This window comes from Amblyomma americanum, chromosome 1 (genome assembly GCF_052857255.1).
Source record: "Amblyomma americanum isolate KBUSLIRL-KWMA chromosome 1, ASM5285725v1, whole genome shotgun sequence".
Lineage (NCBI taxonomy): Eukaryota > Metazoa > Arthropoda > Arachnida > Ixodida > Ixodidae > Amblyomma > Amblyomma americanum.
In genome coordinates this window covers 325,705,684-325,721,887 of record NC_135497.1, presented here as the reverse complement: position 1 = coordinate 325,721,887, position 16,204 = coordinate 325,705,684, and the positions used below count along the sequence as shown (strand labels likewise).

General features: G+C 50.4%; 1 protein-coding gene across 1 annotated transcript; it reads left to right on the top strand.

Annotated features, from left to right (window-relative positions):
• Positions 1 to 1,419: 1,419 nt before the first annotated feature.
• Positions 1,420 to 5,631, top strand: LOC144099210 (uncharacterized). Its single transcript, XM_077632356.1, has 3 exons — positions 1,420 to 1,491; positions 3,328 to 3,395; positions 4,472 to 5,631. The coding sequence occupies exon 3, from the start codon at positions 4,548 to 4,550 to the stop codon at positions 5,217 to 5,219; it is 672 nt and encodes a 223-aa protein (XP_077488482.1). The 5' UTR covers positions 1,420 to 1,491; positions 3,328 to 3,395; positions 4,472 to 4,547; the 3' UTR covers positions 5,220 to 5,631.
• Positions 5,632 to 16,204: the final 10,573 nt, after the last annotated feature.

Below are 16,204 nucleotides of genomic sequence, written 5' to 3'. Positions count from 1 at the left end.
TGACACATGTGGTGCGTGTGGTAAATCTGAAGAATCAAAAGAATACCTCATACAAAAATGAGATGGTATCCATCCCGATGTCGATACAGGCAGAGTAACTCTTCCTGGGGTCCTAGGGTTTAGAGATGACAACCGCCATGCAAATAAATCTGCGATGGAAATTAGCAAAACGCGATTGGAGGGTCAAAAGCAGAAAAGTGACATAAGGTGATAAGTTTAGGAAGACGTATTTTAAAGAAAATGGCGAATTTTCATAACTTACAAGACAGTTAAACAAAAACAAAGGAAAAACTGAGCATGGTGGCAACTGCCATCACCCCGTTTCAAAGGGGACGATCCACCCATACATCCATCCACCCACCCACCCAGCCATCCTATCATGCTCGCAACGGGAAAAAGGCCACACTTGCTGCTCCACCGCAGCGGGTGCGGCGTTAGACATCAGTCATACTGAACAAATAAGTAAGATAAGAACGCTGAAGCTGCACACTGCCGTCAATTTTATCATTCCTGATTGACTCAAGTGTTTTTTTTTTCTTCGCATATATGGTATGTGATGCGTCTATAGACGCTAAAAAGTATAAGTGAGCAGCATATTTCGCCGGGCTTGCTGGTTTATACTTGACGAAAAAACTTGAAGCGTGGACCGAAGGCACGAATGTAATGCGATCACACTGCCGACCGCACGGAAGCGCTGCCGTAAGTACGCTAGCTGTCGTCGGATACAACTGAAGAACGATGCGGCGAGCGATCCTCGAAGGCGGCCATGAAGCCAATGGCTTCAACCTATTGTCATGACGTATATACATGCTTAATACCACTGCACCCGCTTACGTGTATTTGCCGTGGCTTGCATGTGCGAGGGGATTAACCACGAAATAAGCGGGTTAACCGCGACGTCGCGACAACCGGTCGACACCATTTGCTGGCTCAGTTGAGGTCCTCCTTCGAGGTGGAGTCACCACTTCGTTCTTGGCTTACTGTATCCGACTTTATAGAAAAAAGCAAGAGAAAATACATGGCCAGGTAAGCTACTGACGCATAGGCATCTGACGTACTGTGCGCTCCCCTCTACGATCGAAGGAGAAAGCTGAGTGCTGCCTGCAAAGGATTCTCTCGCGTAATGGCCAGAGAACATGGCAGACAAAATTTGGTGATTTGTTCTAGCTATCCTGTTAATGAGTCGTTTCAAAAACTTGATGCTGCCGCGTGTTCCAGGGACAATGCCTGGCAAGCGCCGGAGGATAGCGAATTTTCACTAGAAATTGGTCATGAGGGCGTTAAATATATTTTGAGAAAGGTACTCTTTATTTGACAGGTACACATTTCGTCTAGTTGTGCGAAAGCGGCGATAGGCAGCTGGGGTTCAGGGAAGGAACTGAGAAGAAGGTGGAGGAAGAAGAGGAGGATTCGACACCTTCCGGCACGCGACAGCCGCAGTCAGAGTCGCCACCAGTGCCTGGGCCTTGCGAGGAGCCTTCCCTGATATTGGTGAGTCGATGCCGCATATTGGTACCAGAGAACATGGCTTGGAACACTGCTCGGCATCAGCGAGAGGCGTTCAAGGCTGCCGAACGAGCAGGGCGGTCGTGCGCAGTAGGGAGAGCCAAGTGTGGCAGCTGCTTTCATCGGCCGGAGGTCGTGCCATTCAGGCTGGACAGCGGCATTCCCGGAGGACTCAGAGGGCTTTTCTGGGCAGCCAACTCCAAACAGCATAAATTTATATGAGAATTTTTGCGCCGGTCCAGTACCGACGGCGCCGCCGCGCGTTTACCACGCTAGCGGTTCGTCATAAGTTGAGACAGAGTCTGTGACTCCGCCTGAATCATTGGCGCACTGATTTTCTGCAGTTTTGTGCTGCCCTGGATGTACAGTTATCGCTGCGAGCGCCGACCAGGTTCTGACTACTTAACTCATCCCGGAGACTGCTCGTTTTTAGCGCGGCCAGTATCATCAGGGGGGAGGGGGGGGGGGGGGGGAGGTCAAAATGCAGGGTCGATCCCTGCCGCAACCACGTGCGATATTCCGTGTAATGGCCTAGTGTAAATTCGTCCTGTCTCTAACCTAAAAAACGCGGCTTCGGTTCCGTTTAGATTTCTCTTTCTTGGTCCTTGCTACTATCTACTATCGTTTTTTTCTTTTCATAGCAAAGTTTAACACATTAGCAGTACTTAACGTGTTGCCAAAGTGCATAGTTACGCCTACTGCCTCAGAAAACGGGCGCGGCGTTCGTGGCAGGGAGCGTCATGTGACAATTCACAGAGTAATAATAATAATTGGTTTTTGGGGAAAGGAAATGGCGCAGTATCTGTCTCATATATGTTTGGACACCTGAACCGCGCCGTAAGGGAAGGGATAAAGGAGGGAGTGAAAGAAAGGGAGAATAGGTGCCGTAGTGGAGGGCTCCGGAATAATTTCAACCACCTGGGGATCTTTAACGTGCACTGACATTGCACAGCACACGGCGCCTTAGCGTTTTTCCTCCATAAAAACGCAGCCGCCGCGGTCGGGTTCGAACCCGGGAACTCCGGATCAGTAGTCGAGCGCCCTAACCACTGAGCCACCGCGGCGGGCACAATTCACAGAGAGAGAGAATTTATTTTCAGAGAGAGAATTTATTTTTGAGGCGAGGAAAGGAAGCAGTATTTGTCTCACTTGTCAGGTAGGCGCCTCAACCGCGCCGTGAGGGAAGGGATAATAACGGAGTGAAATAAGGAAGAGCCTAAGAGGAGGCGTAGTGGTGGTCTGCGGAGTAATTTCGACCAACTGGGAATCTTTAACGTGTCTTTAGATCGCACAGCCCACGAACGCCTTTTGAGTTCCGCCTGGATCGAAACGTGGCCGGCACGGTCCTCTGGCCGCGTGGTCATGCAGTATAGAGTTGGAGCGATGAGATGTCACTACTTCACAACAAGGAAGGGCTTCGGAGAGCGACTGTGGTGCGAAGGATTGAAGTACATCGAGTTGGCCAAGTTGGTCACGGTCGATGGTCGTAAAAACAGCGTGAAAAAAAGAAAAGGAAAAGGACCGCAAGAAGAAAGAATCGACGAGTTTTTTGGTTTCTTGGTTTTGTTTTCTCTTCGGTTTTTGATAAGGGGTGAAAGGGGTCTGTAGCGGTGTTACGAGAAAGCCGGAGTGGTGCAATCGAGCTGTCGAATACGTCGTCTGTCGAGCAGTTAGATGTGGAAAGAAGGTTGGAGATGGGATTCAGAGAGTCTTTCTATTGGCCCAGTGAGCATTTCGCTGTTAAACTACGAAAGCGCCAACTGTCAGTTTTTTAGCGAGAACAAACGTATGCACTCAGTTTGCGCTTTCATTTCCTTGCAGGTGGAGAGTCGGCGGCGCAGGCGCACAAAACCGAAAGGAACCGGGCTTCTTCGCAAAAAATGTGCACAGTTACGTACGCTGTTTCGACTTCCAATCGCATTTAACCAACAGCCGAGGAATGATGTGCTTCGTTATTTTGGAGTGCATGTAGTGGAACAGAGACGACAAAAGAGAGCAGATTATCTGCATGTTCGTGAATATTAGCGGCTCGTTGCAATATCTGAGCTGGGATGATCGGTCACTTGGGCTAATATTTTGTAGCGATAGCTGTTAAGCGCGCTTTCCTCGGTTTCGTTGTCCTGGTTGTCGGCGTACCCCGTCGGCGGTTAGCACCGGAAACATACGGAGGGTGGCTACCGTGGATGGAGGGTATCGCAAGAGAGGCGGAATCCCCAAATAGAGGACGGTTTTAATGTAAGCAGACGGGTATGGCGGGAGCGTAGGAATGCGTAACCGGAGTATGGCTACCCCGGAAAACATTGTTAGGGTGGTTAGCTTGGAAGGAGGAGAGGTTGTGTGGCGAGAACAGAGAAGTGTGACACGGTGCATATGCGGCAGTTGCTCATACACGCGCCGCTCGAGGAGGGGAGGTCTAAATTTCTATGAGAAAAGAGGGGGGGGGGGGTTCAGTGTATACGGGAGGAGCGGTAGTCATGTTTGCTGTTTTATCTTGTGGTTTTTTCACCACAAGCCATCTATGAACGGCGTGTCTCTTCGCGTACATGCTATTTTTCCGGCGCTATCTAGCAAAGGTACCCATCCTGTTTGATAAGACTGCTACGAATTAAGGGGGTGCCTTGAGAAAAGCAACAGGGTGTGTAGGGGTATCACTGCTCAGTATAATGCAGTTCCATGCTGAGTGAATTTTAAGCGATTGGCGACGCTGCGAGCGCTAAAAGTGGATGTAAACACTATAGCCACGACTTTTGCCGGGCCAGCTCACTAAATGGTGGCACTCTCCTTTTTTGCTGGCGCTAGTGTGGCACATTATATTTTCTCATCGACTGTAAATACCTTTCCTTCCATATGAGAATCGATGGATCCATATTCTACTGACAGATATACAGATCTTTGTGTATTTCACTTTATCCGAGTATAAAAACACTTTATTGACTTCACAGTGGTCTCTTTCCTGCCTTCACAGGTTTGGGCCTGATTGCAGAAGGCCTGTCTCGATTGGAGTTCTACCTTTGAGTTTGTGCACGCTTCTATACAACTTGATGGCTTCTCTTCCGAAGGAGCGAGCGCAATCGCGTGCTCAAGATGCGACCCGGAAGACCCGACAAGAGAAGAATCATCGGGACTCGAACCTGGACCTACCGGCGCTGTACTTGGCGAAGGGCTCCCTTTTCGGCTGGATCTCAGACCCAGGTTCCGACACGAGCAGCGAGGGCAGCGCTGGGGACCTCGCCTTGGGGGTCGAGACTGTGGACGAATTTCCATACGTGAAAATCAGCAGGGCCGAGATGAAAAAACAACGTGCCATGCTGGCAAACATTGAGCAAATGCTGAAGTTCGTGGATAAGAATTTGACTGAGAAGTCCGTGGTGATGCCCAAAGTGATGCTGAACAAGTTTCTGGAAGTCGAGCACATTAAAAGCAAAATGTGCAAAATGCAGGAGGAAAACCGCCGTCTTAAGGAAGAAGTTCACAGGCGAGACGAATTCATCAGGGCGAATGGCCTCGAGCTGAGTGGGGCTGGTGCCGGCCTGGTCATTCAGCAGGCATACGAGCCATTTGAAGATACTTCGGTGCTGCAAGAACAGCAGCAGAACGCATGCCTTCCGGACAGCTCGCAAAGGCAGGCGCAGGATGCTATGTTGAGAAAAATGCTTAGGAATGCACGGAAGCAAGAAAAAAAGCGCAAGCACAAACAGAGGCCAGCGGAGTAGGAGCACGCTTGGCTGAGGGAAAAGGCGCTTAGTGTCGACAAACCCCGTTCACGCCCCATGACACACGCAACAGAGACTGAGGACTGGGAACATGAGCTGAGAGCTGATGACGTAGAAAGCCTAGAACCCGACAGCACTGAGTACCTCGAGAAAGCCATCAATCGCCTCAAGAGGGGCATTCGTGAAGGCCACATGGAAGACCCTGACTGATGCGTAGGTGCACCGTTCAGTGCAACCTGCAGTGGTGCAAAATTGCATTCCAGCGAATAACCGGACTGGTCCTTGCTTCCACTCTACCCTTCCTTCCACTGCTACGTTTTGACGCTGGGAACCCTCTCAAGACGTGGCGTTCATTTGCTTCAGACAAGATTTTCCAGGGCATTTTGGCGTTAATAAAGAGCGTCAAATCCCACTGTGGGTTGGTCAATGGCCAGGGAGGAGATAGCCTGGAAAAATGCTTTCTGGCCCTTTATCTTCAAGTGTTGAAAGGACGCTGACTACGAATTTAAGCCGGCATATTTATTAATTACTGCCTACAATAGAGTCCATCAAGCATTCCCCGTCATCCCCGCCATGAATTTAAATCGAGCCGCGGGAACAATACTTTATACTCAGCACCAAATTTCTTACAAATAAAAACGCATTTCGTCAATAGACATAAAAAAATGGGCAAAGAAAAGTTCTAGTGCTTAACGTAGTTAAACCCGAGTAGACGTGAGGAAGCATGTCTTTAGCCTGTTTGGCTCATGGTTTTGCTTTGCTCGGTCGTTGGAACGTCTCGTGACGATATTACCCGGGTTGAGCTCGGATCAAGGTTAAGGTGATCTGATCTGTTCGCTCCGCATATGGAAGTTGATGAAGACGACGATGTACAATGCGCAGCGCTAGAGTGAGTTTTAGTCTCGCTATAGAGAAAGACGAGGGATTGGCTAAGTATTGGGCGGCTGGTCCTGTTTTCCTTTTCCCCCTGTGCCTTTGCACCTTTTTTCTTGTGTGGATAACACACGCGGGGCGTTTTGAAATCTCAGGTAATGTCTACGCAGTCTCCCGGCCAGTGGAGGTCCCCCTGATCGGCTTCCCTACCACCTCATGAGATGCCTCTGGAAGCTCTTCAACGCTCTGGCGTCCGCAGCATTCCTGTGGCGCTGGTGCCAAATGATGGTGGTTCTATCAAAATTGACCATCCAGCTTGAGCCCATTGTATCACCTGTGGGTACCCGGCGGCATTGGGGATCGAACCCCGCAACTCCCGCATGCGAGGCGGATGCGAAAACCACTAGGCCATCGCTTCGGGGACGTCTAGGGTTTGTGAAAAACGCCGCATATCAAGATTATAAGGAAACCACAATTAGATTAACACGTCATTCTCACATCTTTAACGACTTGCGCACTCAGCAGAGCCTTTCCTTGCGAGAGCTTTTAGAACAGAATACAAGATTTTTTAACCCATAAGTCACAATTGATCTACTCGAAAATATAGGCACCATTAGATCACTTATGAGAAAATGTAACCGGTAGTAAATACATTAGTTTCTATATCGAGCTTATAGTCATCTGCCAAGCACGGTAATTTAGACGTCCTGATGTGCACTTTAGGTAAACGCTGCGAAGCAATGACGTAATTCTCATAGACGCATCAAGGATGGAAACACACGAAGCGTCAATTGCTTCATGACTTCATGGAATGATATGCCAGATAAGTGGCTGTAGAACAGCTTTATTTTAAATGTAGTTGTATATACTTGATTTAAATATTCTTTCGCCACATGATCTGAGAGAAAACGTTGAATTCTACATTCGTGCTATTTCCATTGCACTTGCAAATTAATACCTAAGCGTTCGCAATGGCAACGCCCAACTGCGTGAAAGCTACACCCTTAGCGATAATAAACTTACAGGCCAGTGGCGATACTATATAGTGCGTTATCGCAGCGCAGCTGTTGTGTAAGATCTCTATGATTTGAATGCAGAAAGTTTGTTATTTTTATGATAATTTAAGCATTGTATTTTTATGGCACACAAGAAACTAAGGCCATCACTGCCATGATTGGAGCGAGACTGGCACCTTCGTGCGGCTCCGTGGCACTAACTCGAGTGAACTGATGACACGGAGGCGACCGCCGTTTGTCATCCTTGGTGATGACGTCACTATTCAAGTGATCGATGCGTGCTCACGTCATGGTTCTGAGAAGCAATTAGAAAGTCGGAGGGGTGACGCGAGTAATGACGTCTTGGCTATCAGAACCGTTCCGAAGCGCTATATGAGTCGCGTGATTGGTCTTTGGTCACCTGATCAGCGATTGGTCACGTGATCTGGTTACACCCCCACACTCACGCCGCTCAACCGCACACGAGCCTTTAGAGCTGCGCTGTACAGGATGCGTATGGAGAACAAATAAGTACGCTTGCAACGGCAGGAGACGAAGGAGCGAAACAAACGGCGAAATCGGAGCAGAACACTGAAGAGCGCAAGTGAGTTCTTGGATACACTCATATGCCGCGCCTCAGCGGAGTGTTCTGCGGCCAACATTTCAATGCGATGGCTGCTAGCCGTTGTGCGACCAGATTGCGTGGCTTTCGTGGCCGCGTTTTTTGCACTCGCGTTCATGATTGAGCTGAAGCATTCTCACGACAGCTCCAATTATAGCACAGAGACTAGGGAGCAAAAGTTCTGAGGGGAAACTACGACTAAAGGTGTCTAATTCCGAAGAGTAACGCAATTTCTCCGCTTATACCGTTTCCATCTCTCCCGCTCTTTTTCAAGTTTTTTTTTTTTTGCATTGCGCCTCCTCCGCCCGCGTAGAGCCTTACTAAAAGATATTTCAATAGTCCCCTCGCGTGAGTCGCGGGGTCTCTAGGAATACCGCCGTGAGCTATATCCTGAAAAAAAAAATGAATAAAAAACGCGTCTTAAAAGGAAGAGCACACAAAAGGATACGAACGGCGTCTAATTTTCCGCGCGCCATGTACAGATGATGGCTGATCTCAAGTCTAGCTGTACCATACACTGAAAACGAAATCAGCCGGTGACCGTGTTACTGGGACCAAAGGAAGCCTTTGAAGAAACTGAAAGGGAAGGCGAAACATTAAGTTCCATTATGAGGAGTCATCGCGATGATGCTCGCCTCAGAGCGTCGCCAAGAACACCTCAGCAGCCTCCACCATCGACACGGTCTCAAAAGAAAAGAAAAAAGAAAGACATCGCGGAGGAGGCATTGGGAGGGGTATGAAGATGGCGGTACTTTTCCGTACCGATAGAGGCTTTACAGATACCGATCTGCGAAGTCCCCTGCCATCGTTAAGGCACCATCATCTGCGCTCTGCCCAAGGCACGTGTAGCGGACGTCTGAGTCACGTAGGAGAGACTTCGTGTACTTGGAGAGCTCTCGTCGCGCAGAATGTTGTCTTGTTTTCGGGTCGCCAATTGTTCAAGCACGTCCGCGACTCCAGTGTGGAGCTTTCATCGTCAGGCATATAAGAGAGAGCAAATGCGACAACGGGCTCTTGAATATAAGTTACGGCAGTGATGAGGCTAGCAGAAGCGTACGCAAGAACACGCCGCTGTCTAATCAAGCAAAGGCAAGAAACTGACACAGAATACGGTTATAAAATAGGGGTATATGGTAATTGTACTGGGCACTTATGCTCTCGCACAACGTGTATTATTGTGACAGCTACAGATGTCGGCGCACAGTCGCAGTCGTATAGGAAGAAGTAGTCGCGAGCCAAAGGAACGGGGCGAAAGCCCCGGCATTCAATGCTCTGCGCAGTGCCTTCAGAACGACATTTTCCGGCCGGCTATGATGTGTGTGCGCAGGGAAAGATACAATAAGACGTCAATTAATGCCCTATATTCGCCTAAGTACGGCGCGATTGTTTTTTTTTTTTTTTGACGCAGAGGCAAGATGCTATATAACGCCACTTTTCTGCTATTTTGCATGGTTTTGCCTATCCTGTCTGTGCTGTGTTGCTTCCGCTCAAAAGCCTGCACTCGCTTGCGCTCATGATTTTCAGAAGGCCTACGAAGGTCCCGAGGTCTGCCCATGATGTGCCAAAATATACTGTATACCGGCGCCAATGAGTCGACGCCAAGGTATGGGGCAATTCCGTGAGCGCAATCCATGAGCAGAACAGTCAGCAGTTATCTCATGCCGTTTGATTTACTTCCGTAATGGAAAGAAATACCTCACAACTAACGGAGATTAACGACTGAGCGCCGTCTCTGTTGGATAAAAGTGTTGCGTTTCTGCGTACAATCTAGCAATGGGGAGGAGCGTACCTCTGACGTGATGCTAACTGGGTACCTCGAGCCTTTACAGCCCTCTCGAAGATACTGAAAGTGCAGGTCATGAAAAATGTCTCGGGAAAGGCGACTCTGTGGTGACCTTGGAGACATATATGTATTGTCGGCGACAAACGTAGGACAACACAAAAGGGAGCTTTTTATTCCGAAGGCCAAGAAGACCAGCAGCGCGCGTCCGATCGGGAACGTCGTCTTCTTCGCTTCCACACGAGCCCAGCCATGACGTTCGGCCGCATGGCGGCGCTCGCAGAATGTGAGCAGTGTGGCATTGCCCCCTCCTTTCTAGAGGCATCGCCTCGATGCCTCCTGCAAGGGGTTGATTGGCATGCCCACACCATGTGGTAGATATCCGAGGACTTCTCCTCACAGTGGTGGCATTTTCCCGTGCAAGCGGGATCAAAGAATTTCAGAACTGCCGGGCACAGCAGAGTTTTGGTGAAGAGACGAAGGAGAATTTGTTCCTCCGTCTTAGACGGGCTTGGGATCGGGATCCGCTGCGGTAGGGTTAGAATGCGTTGTTACCCGGAGAGTGAGCGCGCGGGTGGAGGCATCTGCCATTTCATTGCCTTCGAGTCCTAGTTGAGCGGGAGCCCGTTCTATCGTTCGGGGAGCGGGGGCCCCGGGATAGTCACTGTTTTGAAGAATGCGGTAAGCTAGGAAATGAATGTATCCCTGTTCAATGTTTCTACAGGCCCCTCTCGAGTCAGTAATGATGACCCGCGAGTCCCGGTCTGCGGCGGCTAGCGCGATAGCGACCTCCTCCGCATGAGTTATGTTTTGAGCTCGGAACGTAAGTCCGTTCACCGTAGCTTTCTTGTGTACGACTGCGGCCGTGTACCACCCCCCACGGTGGGGGCCGGAGGCGTCCACGTAAAAGACTCCGTGTTTGTCATCGTAGTGGTAGGCGAGAGATTCCGCCCGCGCGAGGCGTCTGCCACTATGGTCTTCCTTTGACATTTTGGCCGGGAAAGGTCGCACGTTCAGGGCGAGTCTCCAAATCTCGGGGACACGTGCGCGCTCATCCACGAGTGTTGTGTGATGGCGAATGTGTAGTCGGGCTAGTAGGCGGCGACCCGATGGCATTTTCGAGAGTCTAGTGTATTGGTTCGTCAAGTGGGCTTCCCGAAGCTCAGCGAATGTGTTAACCATCCCCAGGCCCATGAGGCGTTGGTTAGACGTGTTTGCCGGGAGGTTCAGGGCACACTTGTACATTTTTCTGAGGACTACCTCGAGGGCATTTTCGTCAGATTTCCGAAGGTGAAGGTAGCGGGTCGAGTAGAGGACTCTACTGGTTACGAAGGCATGCGCCAGCAGCAAGGCGTCTTTGCATCGTAGCCCCTCGCGTTTGTTAGAGACCTGGCGGACCATTCGGCCTACCTGAGTTCCTACCTTGCGCAGTCTGGATAGTGTTGTTTCAACTCGTCTATGTTTGTGGATGAAAAGACCAAGTACTCTGATCTCGTCGTGTTCGGGTATGGGGCCGTTAGGCAGGGATAGTTCCAGTTTGGTATCGCACTTTGGTGATGGGCGAATGTGCACAAATTCAGGCTTTGCCGGGGAGCACTGAAGGCCGCAATGGTGAGCGTAGGCATCTACGATCGCTGCCGCTTGCTGCAGGTGGGTTTCTATGTCACCGACTGTGCCGTGTTTGGCCCAGATGGTTATGTCGTCAGCATACAGCGCATGCTGAATGCCTTCGACTTGCACCAGCTGGGCCGGGAGATTCATCATGGCGAGATTGAAAAGGAGCGGAGAAAGAACCGCGCTCTGCGGGGTTCCTCGCGTTCCTAGCTGGTAAGGGCCGTGTTCTTCGTCTTATATCCTGATGATGGATTGTCGCTCAGATAGGAATTGTTTGACGTACTGAAAGGTTCTGCTACCGCAGTTGGTCTGGGAAAGATGCTGTAAGATGCTTTCGTGTTTGACATTGTCGAAGGCGTCCTTGAAGTCTAAGGCGAGTACTACCTTTTCGCTTAGGGGGTATTCGACAGGGTTGAGAATTTCTCGATCGAGTTGTAGCAGAATGTCCTGCGCGGATCGGTGCTGACGAAAACCGTACATGGTGTCAGCGAATGCGTTGTGGTCTTCCAAAAACTCGGACAGTCTATCTCGCACCATCGTTTCCATAAGCTTTCCCGCACAAGACGTAAGGGAGATGGGGCGAAGGTTGTCCGTGTTTATGGCTTTGCCGGGTTTGGGAATGAAAGAGACCAGAACGGTCTTCCTTTCGATTGGGAGGGGTTCCTCGCCTAGCCACATAGAATTGATGTACGCGAGGAGGTCTTCGTAGGCGGGGTCGGGGAGGACTGGGAGGCAGCCATGCTCAACTGCTCCGACCTAACGAGCCAAAAGGCCCTAGTCGTCCGAGCCCGAGCACCCCTGGAGGCCAATGGGCTCCTGTAACGAGGAGCCCACCTAGTGTTTGTAAGGGAGGGTCCCTTCAGGGCCCTCTCATACTTCCTCCATATATATTCCCAATAAAGTTTTTTTTCTCTCTCTCTCCTGCAAGGGGGAAAACAGAATTGAGGCACCGAAAGTGCGAAGGAGCGTGTGGCGGCGGCACTGAATTTGAACTCCGACAATGGCTAACGGGCGTAATGCGGTTTCATGCGGGACACGTGGACGACTTCAGACTTGGGCGGTCGAGAAGAGCGGACGACTCCTTGAGGGAACACTTCATAGTTCACCTCGCTGAGTTGACGTAGCACTTCGTAGCGGCCGAAGTAGTGGCGCAGAAGCTTTTCAGAGCGCCCGCGCAAACGTATAGGGCTCGATACCCAGACGTGCTAGCAGGGTTGGTAAATCACCTCCCTGTGGCGGAGGTTCTAACGCCGGGCGTCAGTTTTCTGCTGGTGTCGAATGCGTTGTCTAGCAAGGTGGCGAGCGGCTTCTGCATCACGAATGAATTGGTCAGCGCCGGTGACAGACGAAGGGGCACAATCTGGGAGTAGCATGGCGTCCAGCATGGTCAGGGCGTACCGGCCATACACCAAACGGAAGGGAGTGAAGCGCGTCGTTTCTTGGAGGGCGGTGTTGTACGCAAACGTGACGTAAGGGAATATTTCGTCCCAGTTGCGATGGTCAGCGTCGACATACATAGACATCATATCTGCAATGGTTTTTTCAGCCTCTCAGTCAGACCATTCGTTTGAGGATTGTAAGCAGTCGTTTTTCTATGACTGGTGCCACTAAGACGCAGGACCTCTTGTGTAAGAGCCGAGGTAAACGCGGTTCTCCCGGTCAGTTAATACACCGCGGGGGCGCCGTGGCGAAGTACAATGTGGCGAAGAAAGAACTGTGCAATTTCAGCAGCGGTACCACGGGGAAGAGCATTTGTTTCACAGTAGCGGCTGAGGTAGTCCGTGGCAACGACAATATACCAGTTCCCCATGGAGGACACTACACTGGGAATGGGCCCAGTAAGTCCATGCCGACTTGCTGAAATTGGATTTTCGGTGGATCAATTGGCTTCAGAAGGCCGACCGGTTTTGTCGGCGGTATCTTCCGTCGTTGACACTCACGACAGGTTCTAACGTAGCGTTGGACAACCGCAGCAAGCCGAGGCCAGTAGTACCTATGACGGAGGCGTCCCAATGTTCTGGAAAAACCAAGGTGGCCAGAAAAAAGGTCGTCGTAGCATGCAGCGAGAACTTCCTGACGAAGCGCGGTTGGGACAACGAGGAGATACGCAGTTTCTGTCGGGCCGAAGTTTTTCTTGTAGAGGACTCCATCTATTAAGCAAAACGACGAAAGTCCGCGAGAGAAGAGTCTGGGCGGAAACGGAGCGGTTCCTTCGAGGTACTCGATTAGAGGCAGCAGTTCGCAGTCGGCCCTCTGGTGGCGGGCAAGGTCGGATGTGGTGACAGCGCCGAGGAAAGCAGAATCGTCGTCGGGCTCATCTGGTGGGCACGGAAGAGGAGCTCGGGAGAGACAGTCTGCTACGCTATGTTGCTGACCCGACTTATACACGATAGTGAGGTCGAACTCTTGCAACCGAAGGCTCCACCGTGCAATGCGCCCCGATGGATCTTTGAGGTTATCAAGCCAACACAAGGAGTGATGATCGCTGACGACTCGAGACGGGCGGCCGTACAAGTAGGGACGAAATTTGGTGATTGCCCACACAACAGCGAGACACTCCTTTTCCGTGGTGGTATAAATCATTTCGGCACGGGACAAAGTGTGACTTGCATATGCGAGCAACAACACGCAAACGTTTCAGGTGCTCCTCGAACGTGTCGGATAAAATCACGACGTCGTCGAGATACACAAGGCAGGACTGGCACCTCAGGTCAGTTAGTACGGTGTCCATCATACGCTGGAACGTTGCAGGGGCTGAACACAAGCCGAAAGGAAGCACCTTAAATTCGTACAATCCGTCAGGAGTAACGAAGGTGATCTTTTCTCGGTCGCGTTCATCGACCTCGATTTGCCAATAACCGCTACGACGGTCAAGTGACGAAAAGTAGGTAGCATGGCGGAGGCGATCTAATGAGTCATCAATGCGCGGCAGTGGATATACATCCTTTTTGGTAACGTTGTTGAGACGTCGATTATCCACGCAGAACCGTAGGCTGCCATCTTTCTTTGAGACGAGTACAACAGGTGATGCCCAGGGACTCGTTGATGGTTGTATTACGTCGTCGCGGAGCATTTCGGCAACATGGCGGCGGATGGGATCATGTTCCTTCGACGAAACACGAAAAGGACGCTGACATAGTGGTCTCTGGTCTCGATCGACGATAATGTGGTGCTTAGTTATTGGCGTCTGAAGAACCTTAGTGGTTGACCCAAAATAGTCGCGGAAAGAGTCAATAAGGCTTTCCACGCGGCGTTTCTGTTTGGTCAGAAGGTCAGGGTTCACGTCAATCGTAATGGCTGGTGCCGTGTCCTGTTCCGCTGTCCCGGGGTCCGTTGTGGGTAAGGCACATTGGACGGCATGCTCGCCAAGTTCTTCAAAGTGGGCAATCACTGTGTTTTTCGTCAAATGTGGGGTTCGCTACTAAATTTGGTCACTAAGAGCTCGCTACGTGCGTGAACAAGGTCGACAAGGGCGCGAGCAACGCAAACTTGCCGAGACTGTAGCAGCGACATGTTCGCTTCGGCAATGCCCCGAGTACCGAAGCTGGTATTACACTTGAGTGTGACAAAGTTGCTTGCTCTCGGCGGTATCGTTGTGTTGTCGTCAGAGATGCGTAGTGCTGCTCTGTGCGGCTCGGGGACTGTAGCAACGGCTCGCTGTGTCGAAAACGATACCAATTGCTCATGCAAGTTGACGACCGCGCCATACTCTTTAAGGTAGTCCATGCCGAGAATCAGTTCTTTGGAACACTCTCGTAGCACGGCGAAGGAGCCAATGAAAGTTGCACCTAGGATCTTTATACGGCAGGTGAAGACGCCAACCGGCGTCACCACATGGCAACCAGTTGTGCGTATCTGCGGCCCATGCCAAGGTGTTAGAACCTTTCTGAGGGTCGTGGCTAGATGGCTGCTCATAACCGAAAAGTCGGCTCCGGTATCCACGAGTGCTGACACGTCATAGCCATCGGCGGCAACAAGAATTTCGGCGGCGGAAACAATTCTTTGACAACTCGTCGGTGAGGTGTTTGGTGCCGTCGTCGATGGGGTCATCGGTGAGGTCATTGGTGTGGTCGTCGAACCGGTCGTCGGTGGGGTCGGCGGTGGCATCGTCGTTGCGGTCGGCGGTGAGATCGTCTTTGAGGTCGGTGGCTGGGGTCGTTGGCGTTCGGGTCGTCGCATACAACCGTCGGATGGAGGCTGTTCACTCTCTGCGGCAGCGGCGATCCTACGCCCGGAGGCCGCCTTCTATGTCAACATGATACAGTTGACCAGAGCGAAAAAGGAAAACAATCTCAGCATGAATCTGTGAGAAGACTGATGTATAGCCTTTGTCAAAAAGTACAGAGCCAAAGAGTTTGGTTTCTAAGCCATGTAATAAGGCCTCTCAGCATCCATGGATGTCCAACATTCACGGTGGTCAGGGCAACATTTTCTCTACCTTCAAGAAATCTGGAATGCTAGCGATGCACAACAAGGCTGAGAAGCGAATTCATTGGGCTCTAATCTTCGACAAATGCTGTACTCGCATTATGTGACAGCATGGATAGACATGACAAACAGGAATAGCAACATTTCGTTTACCCTAAGATTCATCACCCCACTGGTTTCTTGTCCCTGCATGGGCTAGTCATGGTTTTTATCTTTTTGCATCTAGCTCGGACAGATTCCTGGGAGCACTGTCAGCATTTTGTATTTTTTGTTTTTTAATGGACTTCCCGTTCTGCCACATGACACATTTGCTAGCATTTATACATATCCTTTAATTAGAAAAAATAATGGTGATAATGGATTTGGTGAACAATTAAGTTTTCGAGCAAATATGTGCTTAGACACAGGTCTTCAGAAATTCAATTACTTATTTAATCACAAAGTTACTAGTCCTTAGTCTGATCAGTTGCCATGTGAACTTTTCTGGAAGTTTTCTTCACTTCGTCCTAAAGTGAAGGTGATGAATACCTTTCTCGCGATCAAAGAGAATGCCTTTGTCCTGAGCGCTTTGACCTTAGCCCATGTGTTTTTGCTTTGCTTGTAGTGCGCACAGTCACGTAATACCAGGTTGACAAATTCTTTGTGTTTCAGCATTAGTCATTACTTGTTAGCT

Excerpts from the sequence above, each read along its gene's own strand:
- LOC144099210 (XM_077632356.1), top strand. The coding sequence starts at position 4,548 with ATGGCTTCTCTTCCGAAGGAGCGAGCGCAATCGCGTGCTCAAGATGCG.